Source organism: Kogia breviceps, chromosome 5, assembly GCF_026419965.1.
Source record: "Kogia breviceps isolate mKogBre1 chromosome 5, mKogBre1 haplotype 1, whole genome shotgun sequence".
Classification (NCBI taxonomy): Eukaryota; Metazoa; Chordata; class Mammalia; order Artiodactyla; family Physeteridae; genus Kogia; species Kogia breviceps.
The window spans coordinates 51,810,638-51,833,846 of NC_081314.1; the positions used below are offsets into that span (position 1 = coordinate 51,810,638).

A 23,209-nucleotide genomic window follows, 5' to 3' on the forward strand; every position below is an offset into this window, starting at 1 on the left:
AAGCAATTATACTCCAATAAAAATGTTAAAAAATAATAAAATAAAATGGATAACCAACAAGGACCTACTGTATAGCACAGGGAACTCTGTTGTTCAATGTTATGTAACAACCTAATTGGGAAAAGAACTTGAAAAAGAAGAGATACATGTACATGTGTAACTGAATCACTTTGCTGTGCACCTGAAACTAACACAACACTATTAATCACCTATACTTCAATTTAAAATAGAAAGGTTTTTTTTTTTTTTTTTTTTTTTTTGCGGTACGCGGGCCTCTCACTGTTGTGGCCTCTCCCATTGCAGAGCACAGGCTCTGGACGCGCAGGCTCAGCGGCCATGGCTCACGGGCCCAGCTGCTCCGCAGCATATGGGATCTTCCCAGACCGGGGCATGAACCCACGTCCCCTGAATCGGCAGGCGGACTCTCAACCACTGCACCACCAGGGAAGCCCGAAAAGTTTTTTTTTTTTTAAAAGGCATGTATATAGAGAGACCAACCCTCCCAGTTTGTGCAACTCTCCCAGTTTTAGCACTAAAAATTCTGTGTCCCAAGAAACTTCACAGTCCTAGGCAAACTGAGAGGGTTGGCTTCCCTACATAAATGCTACCTTTTGTGTAAGAATGAAGGGGGGATAAGAAAACACATTTATCATTACTTTTCTTCATCAAAAGAAACACAGAAGATAAACACCAAAAAACAGTGGAGTTGGATACTTAGTGGGCAGGATGGGGAATGGGGTAGAAGCGCTAAGAGTGTTGCTTCTCTAGTATACTTTTTGGTATAGTTCTGATGTTTAGAAGCATGTTAATGTTCTATGTATTTTTAAATGAATAAAATTAAATTTACAAGGATGGGGAGTATATAGGGATGGGCCAGGGGAAGGAACCTTAAACCTGGAAGAAAACTGAAACAAATTAACCCAATTTATTTCAAATAAATAACAATCACAGTGAAGGACAAAAAAGAATTAATCCAAGTAATTCATGAACACAAAATGTAATTACACATTCTTAGTCTTGGGCAGGGTACAGACAGGGAAAGAACTGCAAACAGTACTGTAGTCTTTTAATGTGTTTTTAATAGTGATAGGGCAAAAGAAATTCTAAGACTGTTTCAGATGTATTGTAGGACTGAACAAGTGAATAAACTGATTTTTCAGGGAGCCAGGATTCTAAGGAAGAAGGGACATAGAAACACGGAATGGGGAAAGCAAGAAAGAACCCTATGAGGATGGACTGCAATTGGAGGTACTAGTGTGAACTCATGATTTCTGAAATCAAACATCATGTGCCTATGACATGTAAAATGTATGTGTACATGCATATCCGTGTGTATATGTCTGTATATGCACATTTTCTAGTTCTGTTTGAATAGGCCTAGAAGCAAGACGACACCCAGTAGCAATGACAAGTAGTATCAATGAGCCTACCCAGCAGCCAGCAGATCTATGTATCTGTTATCATTCCCCAGAGTTCCTTGGAGAAACTGCTGATTCCAGATCCTGGGACATATTTAAGATAATGTGCTTTAAAAAAAAAAAAAAAAAAAAGGTAGTGGAAGTCACAAGGACATAAAAACAAGATTGAAACTGAAGGTACTCCTGGGCTTCCCTGGTGGCACAGTGGTTGAGAATCTGCCTGCCAATGCAGGGGACACGGGTTCGAGCCCTGGTCAGGGAAGATCCCACATGCCGCAGAGCAACTAGGCCCGTGAGCCACAACTACTGAGCCTGCGTGTCTGGAGCCTGTGCTCTGCAACGAGAGGTTGCGACAGTGAGAGGCCCGCACACCGCGTTGAAGAGTAGCCCCCACCTGCCGCAACTAGAGAAAGCCCTCGCACAGAAACTAAGACCCAACACAGCCAAAAATAAATTTAAAAAAAAAAAGAAATTGAAGGTACTCCTAACTGGTCAAATCTCAAGACCATTTTAAGTACCAAAGTAAGTAACAAATTATAAGCCATTGAAAAAGTAGAAAACCAGGAGTCCAAAACAACAGTAACTATAAAAATTCATGCGGACAGACATGGACTAATGAATGGAAGGATGGGAGAGAAAGGAGGGTTCAGGCTTACAGAGAACGCTGTGTCAACTGGTACATAAGAAGAAATGCTGGAGTTGGAAAATCACCATTTTGTAACTGTCGAAGTAAAGACTGAGTAAGCAAGAATCATCAATGGATGCTAAATATTGGGGGGGAAATGTTGATGTTAAGCATGGACTTAAAAAGAGCCTTCCACAGATTGCTTATCAGGTGTAAGGTAAAAAATAGTCACTATACATTGGAGGAACTGAACAACACCTTGACCAGTTGACCAAAATTAACGGTGAGGAGAAGATGGGACACCATGTAGTTATTCAGACCAAGAATGCACAGCCTGAATCTAATCATGAGGAAACCCAAAATGAGGAACATCTATTATTAAAGGGAGGATAGGGGAGGAGACAGAAGACTGTATTTTTCAAAATCAGCTCAACACCATGAAAGACAAAGGCAGCCATGGAAATGACCCAGGGTAAAGGAGATTAAGGGAAGGTAAGCAAATCAACAAATGATAAAATAAAAATGGTAAAATCTTAACAATAGGTCAATCTGAATAAAAGACACATTGATGTTCTTTGCATTATACTCTTGCCAATTTCTGGTAAATTTGAATCCCTTGAAATTATTTCCATATAACATGTTAAAAAAACAATTAGGAAGGCCTGACATTGGGTTACTAACCTCATGTTTTGCCAAACAAGGTTATTACAATGCAATCATGAAAAAACCCCATACGACCACCATCTACAATTATATCACTTTGTTTAAAAGAAGTGTGAGGAGAGGGCATATTAAACATCTCAAGCATAGCAATGGTCTTAAATAAAAGAATGGTCCTTTAAAATGAATAAACTTAGATTTATGAAAAAGACATCACATTATCCTAATTTTTCTCATTTCCCCATGGATCAGGGACAGCTATGTCAGCTTGATGTTAGGGAATTAGTATTCTAAATTGTGCATTTTTGACAATGAATGAAGTACAGTTCAGTGGAAAGAGCATGGAGTCTGGAGACAAATGTTGAATTCATATCCTGGCTCCAGCAATTACCAGTTTTGTGACCTAAGCTCTCTTAGCCAGTTTCCTCAATTGTAAGGCAGATGGCTAAATCACAGAGTGTTAAGAGAATTAAACTAATGTATCTAGAATAATACTTGACACAGAGGTGCTCAACAAATGTCTCCTCTCTTCCTTTGCTCAGTAGCACCTTTCTGTTCTCTGGAGTTGTACATGACTGGGGCCACACTGGTCCTTTCCTCCTTGACCCAAAAACACAAACCCACTAGGATCATGTAAGAAACTGAATTATCCTGAGAATAAACCTCCTTTTTGGAGGTAAATTTCATGAAAATAGAAGCCAGATATATTGCATAGTAGAATAAAAAGACAGAAGACTTATAAAAACAGATGAGTTGGGGCATGGCTGGTAACTGATTGAGTTCTCTTAAGGAGGTAAAGACAAGAGGAAGAAAGACAGTACTTGTTTATCTTAGAAAGGTTTGCTGCTCAAAAAAAAGAAAAACAGTATATTTTTCTTCATATATTCACAAGTCTATTTTGCAAATAACCATCCTTTTACTTCCAAGAGTGAAAAATAGCTTATGCCAAAAACAAACAGTATTAAAATCACCAATTCTTTGTGTTTTACTAGCTATGTTATCTCTGAAGAAAAAAAAAAATCAATTCAGTAAAATGTCCATAAGTTATGAGATTTCATCCAACTGTCTGTTGTTTTTTTGCTCCCCTCCACATATTTCCTGTTTACATCTAACAGGACGATTTCCTTTTATGTTGCTAATGACAGTAATTCTTTAAAAGTCTGTTTTTTAAAATGGGAGAAAGAATTTTAAAAACTAACTAAATTGCATCATGGCAAAAAAATTTATACTGCCAATAGAAATTTAGTTTAACAAATATTTAAAATCTTTATAAAAGATAAATTCTGATTTTTTCCTTTATTTTATCATAATTGAAAAATGAAATCGCTTAACGTGAATACTTGATACATGATTTCCTTAAAACTTCTTTATGGTAAAACAAAACTACATATTTAAAGAGTGTATATAATATTATTAACACTCATGACAATTTCAAACCAACTAGCATTGGTATAGCTTCAACTTACTATTAGTTGTGGCTATTTATGGAAAAAAGGTGCAAAGCTTATTAGGGCCCAGCAAACCAGACAGACTTAATCTTACATTGTAGAGTTCAAAAGTGGCAGTACAGTGTGAAGACACTATAAACTGCCATCTCCTTCTCATAAGTCTCTTAAAACCAAGGTTGGAAAAATACTCAGTACCTCAAATATAATAACTAACAAAAATATTTCCATTAACTACATTTTGCCCAGAGTGATTAAGGACAAAAAAATAGGAATTCTTGTTGCTTTATTATCTGATAAACTGCTAATAAGCTCCCGTTAGAAGTTCTTTAGACATTACACCAAGTCGTCTTGGTCTTCTGATCATATATATATTCACATATATATATGCATTTTTTCAAGTAAAGAAATGTTTAACAGATGTAAACTATTTATTGAATATTTGCCACCAAATATTGTTAAATACATTATCTTGCAGCATATCGCTTTCAAGTTAAAATGTCAGAAACAAACACCAATATTTACAATTCTTTTAAGGAATGTTATATAATGACACATTAAGGCGTAAATTCTTTTGGCTTATAATTCTTAAAAGAATGATAATAGCAAAAGTGATGCAAAATCTTCAGTGTGAGATTATGATTAAGCTACATTTTACAAAAATATGGTGTAAGATGGCAATAATCCCATTCAACATCCTGGATTATTAGATCCCTTCAGGAGGGACTGATAATTTATACAGTCAAACTTTAAAATTTACAGATAAAGGCAGTCCAATACTGCCACTGAGAAGTACATCTCTTAACATATACAACTTTCAGGCCACAGTTTTGAAGGTCTGAAGTATCAAGTTGGTTTGATGAATTAGTCGGTTGGCACTTATGAACACATTTATTGCCCTGTTTCAAAAAAAAAAAAAAAAAAAAAAGAACAATTAATTTTATCCCCCCAAAACTCATCCTTTAAAAATATTTTATACTTAAAATGCTCTACTAGCAGTAGCAATAAAATCAATTTAGGGGAAAAAAAAAAAAGGCAGGTTAGTACTGAGTATCATAAATTTTATCCCAGCTTGGAATTGAAGGGTTCTGCATCATTTGAAACTATCTAGGAATTACTGCCCCCTAGTGGTTCTGGCTGGCAATAAGGTGTTAGTGGGCTGCTAAATGATGGGTGGCAAGGAGTTCACTTATAGGTCAAAAAACTAACTGGCCAAAGAAGAGGATTCAAACATAAGTCTCCAGCTGCAGTTTCACAGAAGTTACCAAAATAAGATCTGCTAAAACATTATACTCAGTCTCAAAATCTGTTTATCAATGGGCATGATAAATACTTAAGAAAAAGCTCATTACTTTGAATCTGATTCATCCCAATCGCTTACCTTCTTTCAAAAAAAAAAAACCTGAGAATTTTAAATTACTTTTAGAATATACTTTTAAAACAAAATAATCATGTGGTTTCAATATTTATGAGTCGACAATATATAAAAATATGTTCTTAAAAATTACTTCATGCTACACCGTATTTCCTATCAGTCCATCTTCATATGATCTGGAGCACAGAGGTGACAGGCCCTAGTCCCCTTGCATGGCCTTATCAGTTTCTCAGTAGCAAAGCTAAGCTTGTACAGTTGTCCCTTGGTATCCAAGAGGGACTGGTTCCAGGACCCCCCTCAGGTACCAACATCTGTGGATGCTCAATACCCTTACATAAAATGGTGTAGTATTTGCACCTAACCTATGCACATCCTCCAGTACACTTTAAATCATCTCTAGATTCTAACCTGTAATACCTAATACAATGTAAATGTAATGTAAATAGCTGTAAATACAATATAAATGCTATGGAACTTTCTGGAATTTTTTTCCCCAAATATTTTCAATCTACAATTGGTTGAATCCAGGGATGTGGAACCTGCAGATACTAAGGGCTGACTGTAACTTCATCCTAGACATTCCTCAAAAAAGGGGGACTAGGAAGAATTAGATGAATCAATGTAAATTCATCCTCCTACTGAAAAATGGCTCAAAGATCAGGTTCTATTAATAATTTCCAATTTTGACGAAACAGGGACAAAACTTGTGGCACATTATTCATACGCAAATAGTGGTAATTTAAACAAGCTGCTGAATGGAGAAAAAGTAGTAGAGAGCTTGAATAATCCATATGCCTGTTTAAACTGTTAAAAATAACTATGGCACCAAGGCACCAGGATTTTTAAAAACTGAACCCAAGTGATTCTAACGTACAAACAGGAATGAGAGTGAATAATTTCAGATTAATGAAAATTATGCTCCAAATGAATTTCTACCTTTCAATGTGCTTATTACAGGATAGTTCTCAATCAGTATCATAAATAATTTTCTTAATGCAAATTATTCTTTTAATGTGTTTTTTGGTTATTTGGGCTTAGCAGGGGACACCAAGGAAAAACAGATGTAAGTTTATTTTCAGAACACATCTGCTAGCTTATTAAACTAAGTCAACAAGGTACATTTCCCTTAGACAACCTGAATAGTAGTATGAAACAACACAAAACCATTAATAATATTTAGCTTAATATCTTTAATTTAGAATAAAATGTAAATATTTCAACCTGTTTGAACTATTTAAAATAACTATGAAAATCAATATACCATTCTAATGTATTTTTATTATTTTTTAATATTACTACAGTAATATTGTAATAGTTTGACATGGACATTGGGATCTTAAAATGTCAATGGTGGGATAGGATGTTAGAGGTCCCTGCCAATTAGAGCTGAAATAATCACCATTTATTCTTCTGCTTCAAGCACTGTAGGAAATTGGTCTTGTCCACAAAACTCTACTTGAGGTACAAAGAATTCTCTATAAAGTATGAGGCTGCAGAAGACATAGCCTCTGCATCAGTTTATACATTATATGTACATGTGTATTATACATAAATCACATAAGATTACTTGGCTTTCTAGAATGTTCTACAGCCAAGTGTATGTAAATTTTAAAATAATGTCCTATTTACCTTTTTAGTATACTTCCTGTCTTATAGAAATCCCTCCCTATTCCATGACAGTGGATCACAACCGTTTATAGCATTTTAAAAACACGTGAAGCACTTTTACAAAAACACAATTGAACCCTGACCCCACTCCAAGCCAATGGAGTCAGGATCTCTGAAGGAAGGGCCAAGGCACTGGGATTTTAAAACACTGAAACCAAGTGACTGTAATGTGCAAACAGGATTGAGAACCACTGTTTTAACAGTAGTGCAGCAGTTCTTAACAGACCTGCAGGATCCATGACATCTGGAAATTTCTCAGAAATGTACATTCTTGGGCCCACCCTAGACCTACAGAATCAGAAACTCTGGGTGGGACCCAAAAGCAATCTGTCTTTAACAAGCTCCAGGTGATTCTGAGGCTATTAAAGTTTGAGAATCACTGCTTCAGGGGTTGGTAAAGTAGGCCAGTAAGCCAAATCTCACTCACTGTATGGTCTGCGAGCTAGGAATACTTTTACATTTGAAACAGTAAAAAATTTTTTTAAAATCAAAATATTATGATGTGACAGCTGAATTATATAATTCAGTGTCCATAAGAAGTAAGGTTTTGTTAGAACACAGCCACAAAAATGCCACTTGTTTCCACACTGTCTACAGCTGCTTCTGCACTACAAAAGCAGAGGTGAAGTGCTGCAGCTGCAACAAGCCCACCAAGTCAAAATATCTGCCATCTGGCCCTTTTCAGAAAAAGTCTGCAACTCCTGCTCCAGACTAGCGTTATGGCTGGATTATCAACAATTCCCTTTCTATTTTTAACAGTCTATCTTAGTAAGTTGGTGTAAGTATAATAATATAATAATATAGTAAAAGGGTTTAATTTATATGGTTTTAGTATCATATAAAACCACATAATTTTCTAATTTTTAAAAGAAAAGGATGATAAATACAACTTACTTGCCATCTTTAAAATAGGTTTTCAGAGTATCACTGAAACTTTTCGAGTACTTTACAAATTCTTTCTTTTGGTGTTCAAGTGCCTGCAGATATCAAAAATAATTTTAAAAAATACTAAATAAGAAAAGAGAAGTAACACAAAAGCCAAAAACAGGAGATTACACAGAATACGAACATACCTTATATTACAGATAAGTATTTTTAGGAGTATTTACTTAAATATATGTAACAGCATATTTAAATGCAAGGACAAACCCAGTCATTAATGATATAAAACCATTTCCAATAATTCAACAGTCTTATTATTTAATTCAGTAAAACGACTAGATGTAAACCAATATCTAGGGTGGCAGCTTGCAAAGCTTCTACTAAACTTACCCTGCGGTTCTGGTATTGATATTTCTTGAAGACGCTGTTCACTGTATCAAGAAGTTCTTTTATTGCACTAGCTATATCCCTGTTGGGTGAGGAAAAAAGAATCTTCTTAACATCAGTTTCATTTGAAAGAAGTCTACTTTTTTTTTTTTTAAAGAATCACTGCACTGTTAGCTACCATATGAACACTGCATCAAGCACAAATATTTGACTGGCTAGTTGAATGGGGGTTTTAGCCTGTACCCTCCTGTGATCCCAGCTACTCTTGCACTGCTGACAAAACGCTACACAACTAACAACAGCTTTCCCAAATTAGTAACATTTCATTCAGCATTACTCACTCAGATTTATAAGAAAATACCTCTGCCTCTCACCTTTTCTGGTTACGATTCTTCCTTTTTCTGGCTCATGTAGGTGAATTCAAGCAACCATATCATCCACTTTTGCTATTTCATGAACAATTATATGAAATTTTGCTATTACATGTAACTCATTTCTGTACTTAAAACACCAAGTTACAGACCTGGTGTAGTTTTGAAACATAGTTTCAAACATAGTTCTGATGTTTAAAATATTTCCTCCTCAGATGTAGCTCTTCTCTCTTAAAGACACATCTATTCTCTTCCAAACCTTTGCTGACACTATTTCCTTTAGAAAATATATTTAAATTTCTGGGAGACAATATCAGAATATTCTTCTACCTTAATCTTTCAGCAATCATCCTTTGAGTATATATGTATCAGCACTTTTCTCCCCTTTCTGAAGAAAGAGAGAAGAAATCGGTAATTCTCATTTGACTTGACTATTCTTCCTATCCATGTATCATTTTTAAAAAAGTCTTATCTTTTGTATCTATGCCCTTTTCAATTTCCATGTTCTAACTTCATAGTAATATTTTGGCAGACTGAACTTAATTCTGCATTCTCAAATAGCCTCTCAGTCTCTAAGGCAAACCTTCTCTTTTACACATCCATTCTCTTAGCTGTTAATTGCTACAAAAACTTTTACTATTCAAATGCAATGCAAGTGTGAAGATATGAATTAGTAAAACATCAACCTAGACCACCCCAAACATAACCTTTTATTACGTACTTTTTAGTCATAAATCTCAGATTTCAGTTATTTCACACCTAAAACATTTCAGCTATACTATTTAAAGAAAACCAAAAAGCTCCGTGTCCAGATTTTTGTGTGTACATGTGTGTTTCATAGCTTATTTCTAGTAAATAAGCATATGGAAATTCTAAAAATTACAAATATACAGAATTTTGGTATAAAAAAGTATTTTAGCCTATTCTGAAGTAGTAATGATATTTTAATTAAATATTTCAATAACTATTGCCTTATTACCTCTTGTATTTCAAATATCAGCATCAGGCTGAAACATTAAAACATTAGATATTCAAACAGGATAATGAATTTACAAAATTACATCTGTCCACTCTTTTTCGGTTTTTGGCCTCTAGTAATAACAATTTTAAGTTACATTAACTTGTCCCTTTATGTTTTCGAGAAAGTTGAATCCTTCTGTGTTGCTGTGATGGGCGTAAGCCCCCTACTGCTTAATAAAACGATGTCATATGACCATCCCATTATGTGAGAAAAATTAGTTTCAACAAATATAAAATGTCAATTCTCTGAATATGGAAGATTCTTCAAACCCACAGTAAGCTTATTCAAAAGGAATACAACGAAGCAAATTATAGTGATCAGACAGCTGTTTATACACAACCATACCTTGTTGTGTACTTTAATGAATACTGGGAGTCTGTATGTACTTTAAAAGAAAAGGGAAAAAAAAAAAAAATCCCTAGGTGATTCTGCTGATGAACCAGGTTTGGAAACCACTGCTTGGAAACCCAGAACCTAGAGCTAATCCTTGATCCACTATTTGCCACGGAGCTTCATAAAGACCAAGGCTGTTTATCCCTAGGCCTGGCCTTTTCTAAAACAATCTGCAGCAATTTATGTCAAATATTATGTCATCTGTATGTACACGGAACAGCATTTTCATTTATGGCACTAAGGTTTGCACCAGGGAAGCTAAATTATTTTAGTAACTACCCGAGGGTTTGTTTCCTATAAGAGAAAATACCGGCACACACACAAAAAATACTTGACAATTAAACAAAATAAAGAACTGGGGAAAACCTGAGGGTAAAATAATTATAATGCAATTATATGCAGTTTGGAGTTAATGGATTCTGTGATACGGGACATATATAGTATGTGTAAGTAGAAAGGAATTTTAGCAACTTGCAGGTTGCTAAAGCGGTTTAGGGGGCAACTCTGGGGAACATATACGCTGAAAGAGAGGAACACAGGCATCAGAAGAAATGTAATACATCTTATTAAAAAAATTGCATGGAATAGCAGAGCTTTTAACTGTATCAACCAAATTTGTATAATTATGTTTATACAAACACTCTAAAGGAAGGAAATTCCTACACTGTATGTTTAGTTTGGTCTAGACTGGACACCTCTGGAAAAGCTATTTTGAGGCCAGCATCAAAACCAAACGCTGGTAAATTTTCACCTCTGAATATGCAAATGTAGATTATAAAGAGTAAATAGATAAATGCATAGCTTTCTGGACTATTAAATCACCAGTTTCTACTAGTCATCCATTAACTGGAATGTATCCTAAGAATTAATTTTATAAAATATTTGCATAAGCTCAAATGTAGTCAAACAGACACATTCATTAATCAAAAGTACTTTTAAAATAATTTGTCTGCTGGATCATTTTTCCTAATCAACTTCATAGAGAGAGGGAAAAAAAAATCTTATTTCACAATGCTTTAGGCGCTGTGAGCGTATGCTAGGTTCTGTGCTAGGTGCCATGTATATCATTTCAATTCTCACAACTATTACCCTCATCTTCACAGGGAGAAACTAGAATCACAGAAGCTAAGCAAATTATCCAAGGTCACACAGCAAAATGCTGGAATGGGGAGTCAAACCTAAGTCTGCTGATATATACAAAAATATATGGATATTTGTTAGCTGACAGGAATCTTTTCTCCTATAACATTTTGTACAGTACTTGGTATAGTAGGTATTTGATCCACGCTTATTGAAAAATATTGTTAAAATGTTTTGAAAGAAGAGGATATCCACCTTAAATATGAGAAAGTAAAATATTTTAAAGAAAAATAATAACTGTACAGTATGTTGTGCTTGAAGGATAAACCATTTTATATTTTGGTGCAATTTTATCCAGTAATTTGTCAAACAATTAACACTGGTAACAATATGTATCAAAAGTTATCCATATATATCAATGATACAAATAATTATACCTTAGCCATCCATGCTAATGCACACATAGTTGAATTTCAGTCTCAGAAATAATACATATTATCAACAAACTTTCCATGGCAAATTATCCCTCCTAAAATGGATACGAAATAAATTTTAATTGCCAATAATCTTAATTCAGTTGGCCGAGTACACTCCAGAAAACAGAAATGAAATATTACTATTGCCCCATAAATGAGAGACAAGACCCTAATTCAGCCTTTGTCAATGACTAAGGACAAGACTCTTAGCCTCCTGACCTCAACTCCCTTTTGATCAAAATGCGGCTATTAATAAATTGGTTTTCAAACTGTATCTCTTTAGAGCCACACTGGGTTTAGCAGAGACATCTCCAGGACTTCCTAAGATGGAAAGAGGGTATCAACATAGCAGGATGAGGGCTCCGGACCTACCATCTCTATCCAAGCTTCAACTACAATACCGTTCTGCCTCTTTCCTACTGACACCCTAGATAGGATGTCCTTTACCACACCTCTTCCAAACAGCAGAAACATTCTTTTTTTTCAATCACCAGATTAGATCAACATTATGAATCTATGATTGGGAAGCAGCAGAGAAGTCCCTGGAGTCAGTCTGCTTAGGTTCAAACAAAGTTATAGAAATGTAGCATATGATCACCAAAATAAATTAAACCTTAAATTATTTGAAAATTTTAGAACTAAGTGTGTAAACAGCTGTGTTTGAGATCACTGATAATTTATCCTTCTATGGGCCAAACATGTTCACTTTATACCAAACTGAAAATAAAAAGCTGTATTAAAAACTGTTAAAGAAAGTTGGGGCTTTCCAATAAAGGTAAAATATTTACCTTAGGGTTTATCCCCTATGACATGGATTTTGGCTAGTCAATGAAGTCTTTTCTACTTTCTGATCCTCAATTAGAGGACCAAAAAGAAGAGGGTCACTCCTTGATAGCTGGGTTGGTACCTATCACCGTTATTTTCTAAAATGGGTCATACTCCTCCCTATAACCCACTCAAAATAGGTGGCCAAATAGCTAAAATAGAATTTTGCAATGTGAATTACAAGGAATACTCTTCCCCTGAGAAGTATGCTAATATTTATCCCAAGGCAGCCTCCTTCAGTTCTTTAAAGATACAATGTATGATGCAGTTTCTTCCAGAAAAAGATCTGTGCTAAGTTCTTCCTTTCTAGCAATTTCTACTTGTGGTTTCACCAAAAGGTTGCATTGATAGTGCCACTACAGTTATTCCCAGCTTTCTCTGTTTTCTACCCATTGAGGCTGAAGAAAATTATCTGACTCTTTAGTGTGAAAATACTTACCTAAAAATTATGCTTGGAGCTTCCCCCTCAACTCCTCCGCCCTCTCACCCCCAAGGAGAGTGCCCCTGGGTTGAGGCACTCGTGCCCCTGCTCGAGAATGACCCTTTGTGCTGCTGCCCATCAACCAGTCTCCTGGACTCACACAGTTCTGTCTTTTTTAACCTACATCCCAAAGGAAAGGGTTTTTGGAGGTTCACCATTTGGTCAACATTAGAAAGTGCTATTTATCACTAAGGGCACATTATTATGCTAATGACTTGTACCATTTCTGAAATAAAAACAATATTGGTATCCTTCGTTATCAATCTCTATAATTTATCCAACTCCTCTCTTCACTTTAATCTAACATGTACATTTTTCCATTTCTCACGAAGTTCAAACTGCATTCCAGTTTATGCACATTTCACTGTTTTTAAACATTCTAAAAAATGTTACTGTACTTGGAAGCCAAAGGCACAGTTTAGAAGTTAATAATAAAAATGTAGCAATTAAAATTTTCAAATTTTTTATTTCAATTTAATATTAATATCATACCAAAGTAAAACATACAGAATGGGTGGTTCCTTTGAAGTACTTAAAAAAAATAAGAACCAAACAAAAAGTTGCTTACTTGATTGTCTGCAGAAACCTCACTCTGTCATTGATCTCATCTGGGATCTTACTGAGAATCTGTTTAAGTGCTCGTGCCTTTTCGTTTAGGTCCTGGAATTCTGGCTCCGGTCGTTCAATCATATACTCTGATAAAATACATAATAAAAAAAAAATCATGCAACTTGCTGCCAAATTCAAGTCTAAGAATTTCCAATGTGTTGGTCAAGGAGGTGGGGTGGGCGAGTGGGGAGATAAAGGTCAGATAATTAGGGAAGACAAGGTTGCAAAGCAGAAGTCATTACAGTTCAGCTTAGTTCTGTAATTATATTAGGGCTCCCTCCAAATAAAATACCAGAAAATGAAAGACTGAACATTTTCAATTTGGGTTAAATGGAAACCCATGAAACCTTAAAAATTAATTAAGTAAATAAATAAATAAAATTTAAAAGGGAGGCTTAATCAAGTTTTTCAGGTCTCTCAAGCTACGTTTCACAAGGAAACCTTAAAGTACGTAACATTTGTAACAAATACAATGGCAATGGGGGATATGAGTTTAATAAAAACCTCTATACTGAATGTACTACCAGATTCATTATAGACTTGGAAACATTACAACTCTACCAACTCTTCAATATAACCCAGCCTAACAGGCTACAGATGCTCAAATCTAGAATAACGATGAGGATTTTCTCATAATTTATGGAATCAGTTAAAAACATCTACATCTACTTTTGTTCTCCCTTAATAAACATGGGAAATTATACCTCTTATGTTTTACTAAATTAGTGAGAACTGAATTTAATTCAGTTAAATTTAACTGAAACCCATTTCTAATTATTTAAAAGAGCAAAAATGTGAAAAGAGGCCAAAAGGATGATTATTACATTGTTCTCTCGAATCTGTGTTTGAAAAAAAAAAACGTAATACTAAAGTTTAAAAAGAAGAAACTCATTACTTTCAAACTGGTATTTGCATAAAGTCAACAAAAAATAAAATAACCATTCCAAACAGCTTGTCTCTTGGTGAAACTAGAACTCATCAAACATATTAATTAGTAGGGGAAAAAATTAAAGCATACAGCATAAACAAATGCTTTACTTCAAGTAATTAAATCTGACAAATATAAAATAACAATAAGAACTAAATTTCTATTTTATATGGGTTTATTTTTTCCCACTTTCAAAACGATAATAATAACAATAACAATAAGAGGAAAAAGGAAGGAGAAGGGGAGGAAGTCCCTTTTATCTAATAAGAAAGATCTGGAGGAAAAGCTTTTCAACAACTGTAAGGAACTAAAGACTGATTACCTTCTACATCATCAGCTGCCATTCGAAGAAGGGACTCTGTGAAGTTGACTTCTACACTTTTTTTCTCTAAAATTTTCATAATGATGTCTTGTGTGAGTCCTGGATTTTCTTTTTCAGCCTATAAGAAAGAGAAAGCTAGTTTTGAAATATAGAAACTAAATCAGCATTTCAAAGCCAAAACCTAATTGTTTAGAACCTGTTGGGATCTCCTTAAAGTGATCATCTTATAAGAGCAGAAATCTTTGCAAAGCAGGTGTTGTGATGGCACTCGCTTATGTTTGGGTACAGCTAGTGCATCCGTAACTTCTTATTACAGACATGGTCCCATTTTCCATTTCAACAAAGTATTTAACATTTCCTACTTCTCATTTACACTCTCTTGCAATCAAACTAATAACAAATGTAGAAATAAAGATTATATATATACTGGTAGTTCTTCAATTACTTTTTTCAATAGATTAAAGACACTGAAGATTTTTAGCATTTTTTTCATTATGTAATATTTCGACTTGAGGATCAAGCAGTAACTCATCTCACCAATTTTTTTTGCAGATTCTTTGCATTTAAATTAACAGAATGTCAGGAAAAACAAAACAAAAAAAAACCCTTCTTTTGGAGATTTTATTAAAGCTATGTGATCCCTTAACTACATTACCACACAATTTTCATTTCCTATTTCTGCAGCAAGAGTATTTCCTTCACTAGCTTTCAGATCATTAATCCTTTTACTACCTCCTGAACTTGTTTCACTAATGAGTGTGCATTGATTCGATGTTACTTACACTCCCTACAGTACTAAAATCTTCTAGTCATTTCAAGATTGAGCATAGAGTTCTGAGTTTACCAAAGTTAATTTTCGAGATTTTGGTTTTCCCTTGTAATTCTGTCCCATTTTATTTTATTTATTTTTTTTGCGGTATGCGGGCCTCTCACTGTTGTGGCCTCTCCCGTTGCGGAGCACAGGCTCCGAGGCCATGGCTCACGGGCCCAGCCGCTCCGCGGCATGTGGGATCTTCCTGGACCGGGGCACGAACCTGTGTCCCCTACATCAGCAGGCGGACTCTCAACCACTGCGCCACCAGGGATGCCCTGTCTCATTATATTAAAAAAAAAAAATTATAATCGCATTGTTTCTTTTAGGATGCCTGCCAATTTTAATCATTATGCTGATGATTTCCTAACTTTTCTGCCCTGATATTAAATAGCAAACAGAAACACAACTTATGATCTATCAGCTAGCAATCTATTTGCTTCCTGATGTGCCAATTATGTTTAACCTCTGCTTCCTCAATTCCATTCTGGTATCACTGCAGATTCAGCTTTATTTGGTTCCTATTGCTCTTCACATCATAACACCTTGCTTCCCATTAATTTCAAGTACCAACAACCAAAAGGTTATGGAATGAAAGGAGAAAAAATATACACATTTATCTCAATCCTGGGATCATTTTAACTGCTGTCAAATGCTATACAGGAAAATCATTTTGATAGTTGATTAATAATAATAAAATATGTCCTACTGAATTCTGTTTCTTTTATAACCTGTTTTGATTTTTCCTCTCATGAATATATTTAAGGAAGAATCTACTTTAATAAATAAGATTTGCCATTAAAAGAAAAGCTGTACAAATATGGCTTAAGACGGTATCACATTATTAATCTGGTAAACTGCTACAAAATAACATATAGTATACTAATTAAATAAGCCACTATTTGATAACAGCGGTTTATCTTCTCTAAGTAGCATTAAATCTACCTACATAGGGGCTTCCCTGGTGGCGCAGTGGTTGAGAATCCGCCTGCTAATGCAGGGGACACGGGTTCGAGCCCTGGTCTGGGAGGATCCCACATGCCGTGGAGCAACTAGGCCTGTGAGCCACAACTACTGAGCCTGCGCGTCTGGAGCCTGTGCTCCTCAACAAGAGAGGCTGCCGATGGTGAGGCCCACGCACCACGATGAGGAGTGGCCCCCGTTTGCCACAACTAGAAAAAGTCCTCACACAGAAACGAAGACCAAACACAGCAAAAATAAATTAATTCATAAACTCCTACCCCCAAGATCTAAAACAAAAAAAACTACCTACATAATGCATTATCTTGGAAAGCAGGGGAACATTCTCTATGTGCTTCCAGAGAATGCCAACAGAAAAATAATGCCTCTCTGATTAAGTTATAATAAGCTACTGAAAGAATTAAATGCTGAAAGCCTGAGAACAAAGTTTTCAATACCAAGTTTGTTTGCGGTCCCCAAATGCCAAAGCTGGAAAATTACAAAGTTCTTACAGAGGTCCTTAACTTTCTTAGTTCACAGTGTTCTTAGTACCAAAAGAAATACCTAACAGTGCTGCGTATTAAGTAAAGTACAAACAACTTAATAAATACATCTTAACACTTAGTAACCTTTAAAATTACATGAATTGAAAGAAAATTATTTTATTTTATTCTTAAATAACCACATTCCCTAAAGAGATGTGTGCACGTGTTGGGCACTGCACAATTTCTCAAATGTTGGAATTAGACCCTTCTACCCTCATTTCCTGTTGTACACTGATTTTCTTGTGATACTTGCATTCTATCAATAGCAGTGGCCAAAAGTCCAGTTTCACAAAAATATGACATCATTGAAAGGAACGTAGCCCAATCAAATATGCTGAAACTGCAAACTATTTCAAGAGAGTCATTCACACAGTGTCAACCTAATGTTGAGTATCACTGTGTTCCTTCAAATTTTTAAAATATCTCATGACACCACTCTGAGTTTGCTGCATGGTCCTGGAGTGCCTCGGCACATACTTTGGGAACAGTAGTCTAGCATCTTAGCTATTTTTTATCTTAAAAGCCTTAAATTTAATCAGTGACTCTAGCTGACAAAACAAATATATCTACCCTTAAATCAGAGACTCTATCTATACCTTCAAGATATCCCTCAGAATACAACCTTAAACTCTGCTGTCCAACTTTTCTGAAAAATCCAAGAGTGAGAGAAAACTACCCCAAAGGCAGTAACATCCACTCTTGTGGAGCAATGATTCTCAACACTATCAGAACCTCCCAGAGGGAAAAGGAATTAACAGGAGGATAGATATCATAAAAGACAATATTAACTAGTATTGTCTTATCTTTGGAAACATGAATATATATATATATATATATATATATATGGATATGGATATAAATATGGATATATGGCTGGGCAAGAAACAAGGTTTTTTAAATCTTTTTCAAATAAGTTATAGTGTAAAAATTACAAAAATCTTAATCTTTTTAATGCATGTCCTCCTTTAAAGTCATTTGAAATTCTAACGAATTAAATATAGTAATTAAGAATAAATCAATGCAAAACTAATATATTTTCCTCCAAATAACTTCCATTATCCCCAATTAAGAATCAGTGCTGTGGATAAAATTATCCATGTATTAAACCAGATCTATAATAACCACATACTTTAAACACAGTTTGCTTTTTAACTGTACTTTAGAGTTAAAACATCAGCTTATATATAAGGATATTATAAGAAAGGGCTTAATGAAATTCATTATTTTATCTCTTTTATGAATGTCATTGAGTATATACCATATACTACTTCAGAGAGGGTCTTCTTTATGAGGACACACAGGAGAAATTTCTCTCTGTTCCTGATACCAGAAAAGCTAAAAAACTGACTTTTGCCTTATCGATACTACAGTGTGCAACAGATCACTTTTCCTTTTCTTTGGCCACAAAGATGCTTAAAATAGTCCCCATCCTGCCTCCCTAATGACCAAATATACCCTTCCAAACCACACTGATACTTAATGGAAAGAAGAAAAAAACCACTAAGGATGGTGCTGCTTCACTGATTCTCTTCATTAACCCAATGATTTGGCAGGATGTATTTTAATGAAATTAGTATGTATGTGTACACAGGCACTGCACTTTAGAGTATTAAACAAATAAAAATAGCTCTAATCCAACACACACAATGTAATTTCTTCTAGTGAAATATGCAGATGTCTAATGACATTATTTATGCTATCAGTTAAGAGTGGTATCAATAAACTAATCTTTGCCATAAAAAAAAATCAAGCTGGATGGATTTATAGTTTCAACTCCAATGAGACTCAACTATAAACTTTTTCTAGATTTAAACATTAAAATACCTTCCTTGAAATAGAAGTTGTTTTAGCTATTGATGGGAGCAAACACACAAAAAGTAAATAAAAATGAAGACTTTGGGTATCTTGATATGTATTTAGGATGGGATAGATTAAGTTTTATATGAAAGACTGTACCCAATATGTAGAGTAGGGTTGTCCAATAAATATAATGCAAGAAACAAAGAGGAACTTATGTAACTTTAAATTTTCTAGTAGCCACATTAAAAAGTAAAAAGAAAAAACATGAAGTTATTTCAAGAGTATATCCAAAATATTACCATTTCAACATGTAATCAACATAATACACTTATTACTGAGTTGTAGACATTCTTTTTTTGGTATTCACCTTCAAACTCTGGTGTGTATTTTATACTTGGAGTCCAACTTAATTTGAACTCACCATATTTTAAGTGCTCAACAGCAACACATAGCTAATGATTATCAATTGAACATCTCAGGTCTAGAGACAATGAAAAAATTCATTCGAGTAACTCAGCTGTATATTCTCAAAATATCCTTAATGTGACATACACAGAGGTCTTATTTTCCCACTCAAAAATACTGTTTTATACTTACGTTCTATAGGTAAACAATATGAAGAAAATCTGAGTTATAACTTTATAAAAGTTTTAATAAGTCAAATAAAACAGAATTTTAAAATATACTCTAAAGCAAAACAGAGAACACTCTGTTCTCTGTTCTCTCTGTTCTAAAGCACAAAGTGAGGGCTGCCCTGGTGGCGCAGTGGTTCAGAATCCGCCTGCCCATGCAGGGGACACGGGTTCGTGCCCCGGTCCCGGAAGATCCCACATGCCGCGGAGTGGCTGGGCCCGTGAGCCATGGCCGCTGAGCCTGCGCTCCGCAACGGGAGAGGCCACAACAATGAGAGGCCCGCGTACCACAAAAAAAAAAAAAAAAAAAAAAAAAAAAAGTACGAAGTGACAAAAGCTGAATGCTAAGGAAACAGTGCCTGTTCCAGCTCACTCTTTAGAAGTGTTTTAAGCTTTAAAGAGTATACTAAAACAAGCACAAAATGACTGGAAAGGTTTTCACTAAAAAACAAAACAAAACAGGTTTTCACTAAAAAAAAATAAAGAAACAAACTGGCAATTATCACATAGTATTTAGATTTATATATAACATACTTTTTAATCATCAAAATAAATTATCTGTATCTCACCTTAATGAAAGCCGCTCTCAGTGTCTGAGCTGCAGACAGGTTTACTCGTTCTAGCTGCAATAAAAATTTTAAATCATTATTAACATCAATTTTCTTGGAAAAAGCACATTTCTGATATTTCATTCTGTAGTAATCACACATCGATATGTTCATCGATTAACAAAAATACTTGCTAATGATTCTAAATCACCATAATTCTTCAAATAGACAGGCAATCAATTTTTCATTAAAATCATGAAAAATTAAGGCATGCATATCAGTCTCTTAATTTATTCCCTTTTAAAAAATACTCTACCTTAAAGATAGATTTATTTTAAGATAAGCACAGAATACAAAATAACATTAAGTCCCTATAGAAAGAATAAACATATTCACTTAAATTTCTGAAAACAGGGAGGGTTCAAGATTAACTCTCAGTGCTCTGTTGCAAATACATGGCAAATTTTGTGTGTACTGACTATAAAATGACCAAAACAAAGAAAACATCTATTACTTAAGATTCTTTGTATTTACTACCTTACTCTTTTAAAATTGCTTTTCAATCCCCTCAGTCAGGCATTAAACTGAGATTAATCTTTTTTATTAATTAGCAAATAGCACTGATAAAAGGTTTGACAGTTAAATTGAAGGCTGCGGATCACCTGGATTTCAGAGATGCTTTTATCTGTCCTCTATTTTTTTTTTACCTGGATTAAAAAATGGTTACCTAAAAATCATGAGTCAAAAGTTCAAATGCTTTTAATTCTTATATCGAATGTGTAAGGCTTACAATTCTGAAAGATAAATGTCCTTATTAGACACTATATAAGTTGCTTTTCAGTGAGCTGAAGAAGGCATGCGATTTCGTTAAAAAACTCCATTTTTTGAAGTTAACTGCCAGGCTTAAAATAACTAGCTTCAGTTAAAAACAGATTTCCTTAGTCCCTAAGAATTAGGCCAGTTAACTAAACATAAATATTTTTTATTTGGGACAATATTAAATGTTCAAAAACAATGTAACCTTTGTAGATTTTTATGCAAGTAGAATATTTCTACAAAAATCTTATGATTATATATCACATCATACAATAAATATTCCTTTCAATTCCTTAAGGCAATGAAAATGTTTTCCTTTATAAATGACATACACACACACACACACACACACACCCCCCTAATGAATCTCCAACAGTTTAAATCAATTTATTTTCTAAACAAGACAGAAAATGCCAAGAACCTTATCTCCTTACGAGTTATCACCTTAAGCAAAAGGCAAAAACAACAAAATCTGCCAAGATAAATAATTTATCTCCAAAAATAAACAATGGGCCATTTAATTTAGTATTTAACTTGGCTTCTACAAATCCTGTAAAATCTAACATTGCCCTGGTAGGTCAAAGGAAAGACATAAGGGGATCCAGGCAGGCAAAAACAGCAAATAAGCAACTAAATAAGGTAGGTATATTAATTAATGAAGGTATATTTCCCAAAATTAAAATTTTCTTCTTCGACCAAATTCATTTAATCACAATAAATCCCAATGAATAGTAAAATAACAATACAGCTCTTCTGATCTCAAGTTCATGTTGTGCAAGGGAGGCAGGGGCCGACAGCACGATGAGTGTTTCCTCCCAGATAGGAACCCATTTCCTTGTTCGGGTTACACCACCCTCTGACCTCTTCTGACAAGTCAAAGGTCTGAGTCAGATGTGTGCCTTCAAGTATTGGCATTATTAACTCATTCTATACTGCCCTGACTGGTATGTGAAATGGTCAAGGGAAGTAAAAGAGGCCCCCAAAGTCAGTGAAGAACAATAAAATTGGTCAAGACAAACATCTACATCTCTAGATTTCTAGATTAAGTTTACATATATATACACCTTAGGAAAGACAGAAAGGTCAGACTTAACATACTGAATCAAATCTGTGAGCTGTGAAGCACCTGACCAGAACTCTGCTAGGAGTCATTTGGGGATACATTATTTACCCACACATCTTGCAATAAACCCACCAGGCTTTATTACTCATATGATATCAACAGTGCCCAGGAAGTACCAGGCACAGAGGCACATACATACATTCAAAAAATATTCTAAATGAAACTGAATCTTTCATCCATAAATTTATCTAAATTGTTCTTGAATCTATTTATCATTTCAGCCTGTAATACTCAGGTAGCAAGATATGTTTACACATGCCCTATTAAAAAGTGCTTCTATTTTAGGCCTCTTACATGTGATAGATGATTTCATAATAAAATCATGTTCATCTTACCTGTACCTTTCACAACAGTATCAGGTTCTGGTAATATACTAAAAACAGCTACCATTTACTAAGCATATATTATGGACTATTATACAGAGTATTTTTAAAGAGAGTATCTCTAATCCTCATAATAAATCTGTAACTAGCTACCAGCATTTTCATTTTACAGAGGAAGACTCAGTTTGCATAATTTTACCCAACATAAAATAGCTAATAAATACAGAGACAGGATTCACACCAGATCTGTCTGGTTCCAAAACCCATACACAAGCCACTAATGCTATCCTGCCTCCCCATACTCATCCTTTCTGGACTGGAGTCTAACCTATTACTGACTCTCTTCAGCTACTTAAGAACAAAAAAGTCCTGAGTTTCTACCATGTGAGAGAAGTCAGTGTGAGAGATACAAAGAAATAGACTATAGTCCTGGAACCGCAGAAGATTAATTTAAGTAAGTAGCTACATGGAAACTGATGGGATCACTGTCAGCTAAAGTACAAAGGAAAGTACGAAGATGAGATCTGAACTGGTCCTTGAAGAATGTGGTCCCTTAAAATCATCTTCCTTAGCGTTTCTTCAGGGTAACACAAGGGGGTGTAATGATGTTATGTCAGTTTGGAATAGACAATAATATCCACTTTGTTTCCAATACTTTTACTAATGGGTCCAGTATTTTTCTAAC

At 34.7% G+C, this 23,209-nt stretch overlaps 1 protein-coding gene across 10 annotated transcripts in view; it reads right to left on the reverse strand.

Moving 5' to 3' along the window:
* The window catches only part of PDCD10 (programmed cell death 10), a 64,212-nt gene that overhangs the window by 18,857 nt on the left and 22,146 nt on the right, over window positions 1-23,209 (reverse strand). For 6 of the 10 annotated variants that reach the window (XM_067033962.1, XM_067033963.1, XM_059063659.2 and 3 more), the window contains 6 exons: window positions 20,284-20,337; window positions 14,967-15,084; window positions 13,676-13,802; window positions 8,464-8,542; window positions 8,086-8,168; window positions 419-5,047 (listed from right to left, as the gene is read on the reverse strand). In XM_067033962.1, coding sequence (XP_066890063.1) covers window positions 4,966-5,047; window positions 8,086-8,168; window positions 8,464-8,542; window positions 13,676-13,802; window positions 14,967-15,084; window positions 20,284-20,337 — 543 coding nt within the window. In that variant the 3' untranslated portion in view covers window positions 419-4,965. Of the gene's footprint in view, window positions 1-418; window positions 5,048-8,085; window positions 8,169-8,463; window positions 8,543-13,675; window positions 13,803-14,966; window positions 15,085-20,283; window positions 20,338-23,209 lie in introns of those variants that run through there. The other 4 variants (XM_067033961.1, XM_067033960.1, XM_067033958.1 and 1 more) reach the window with 1 other exon arrangement.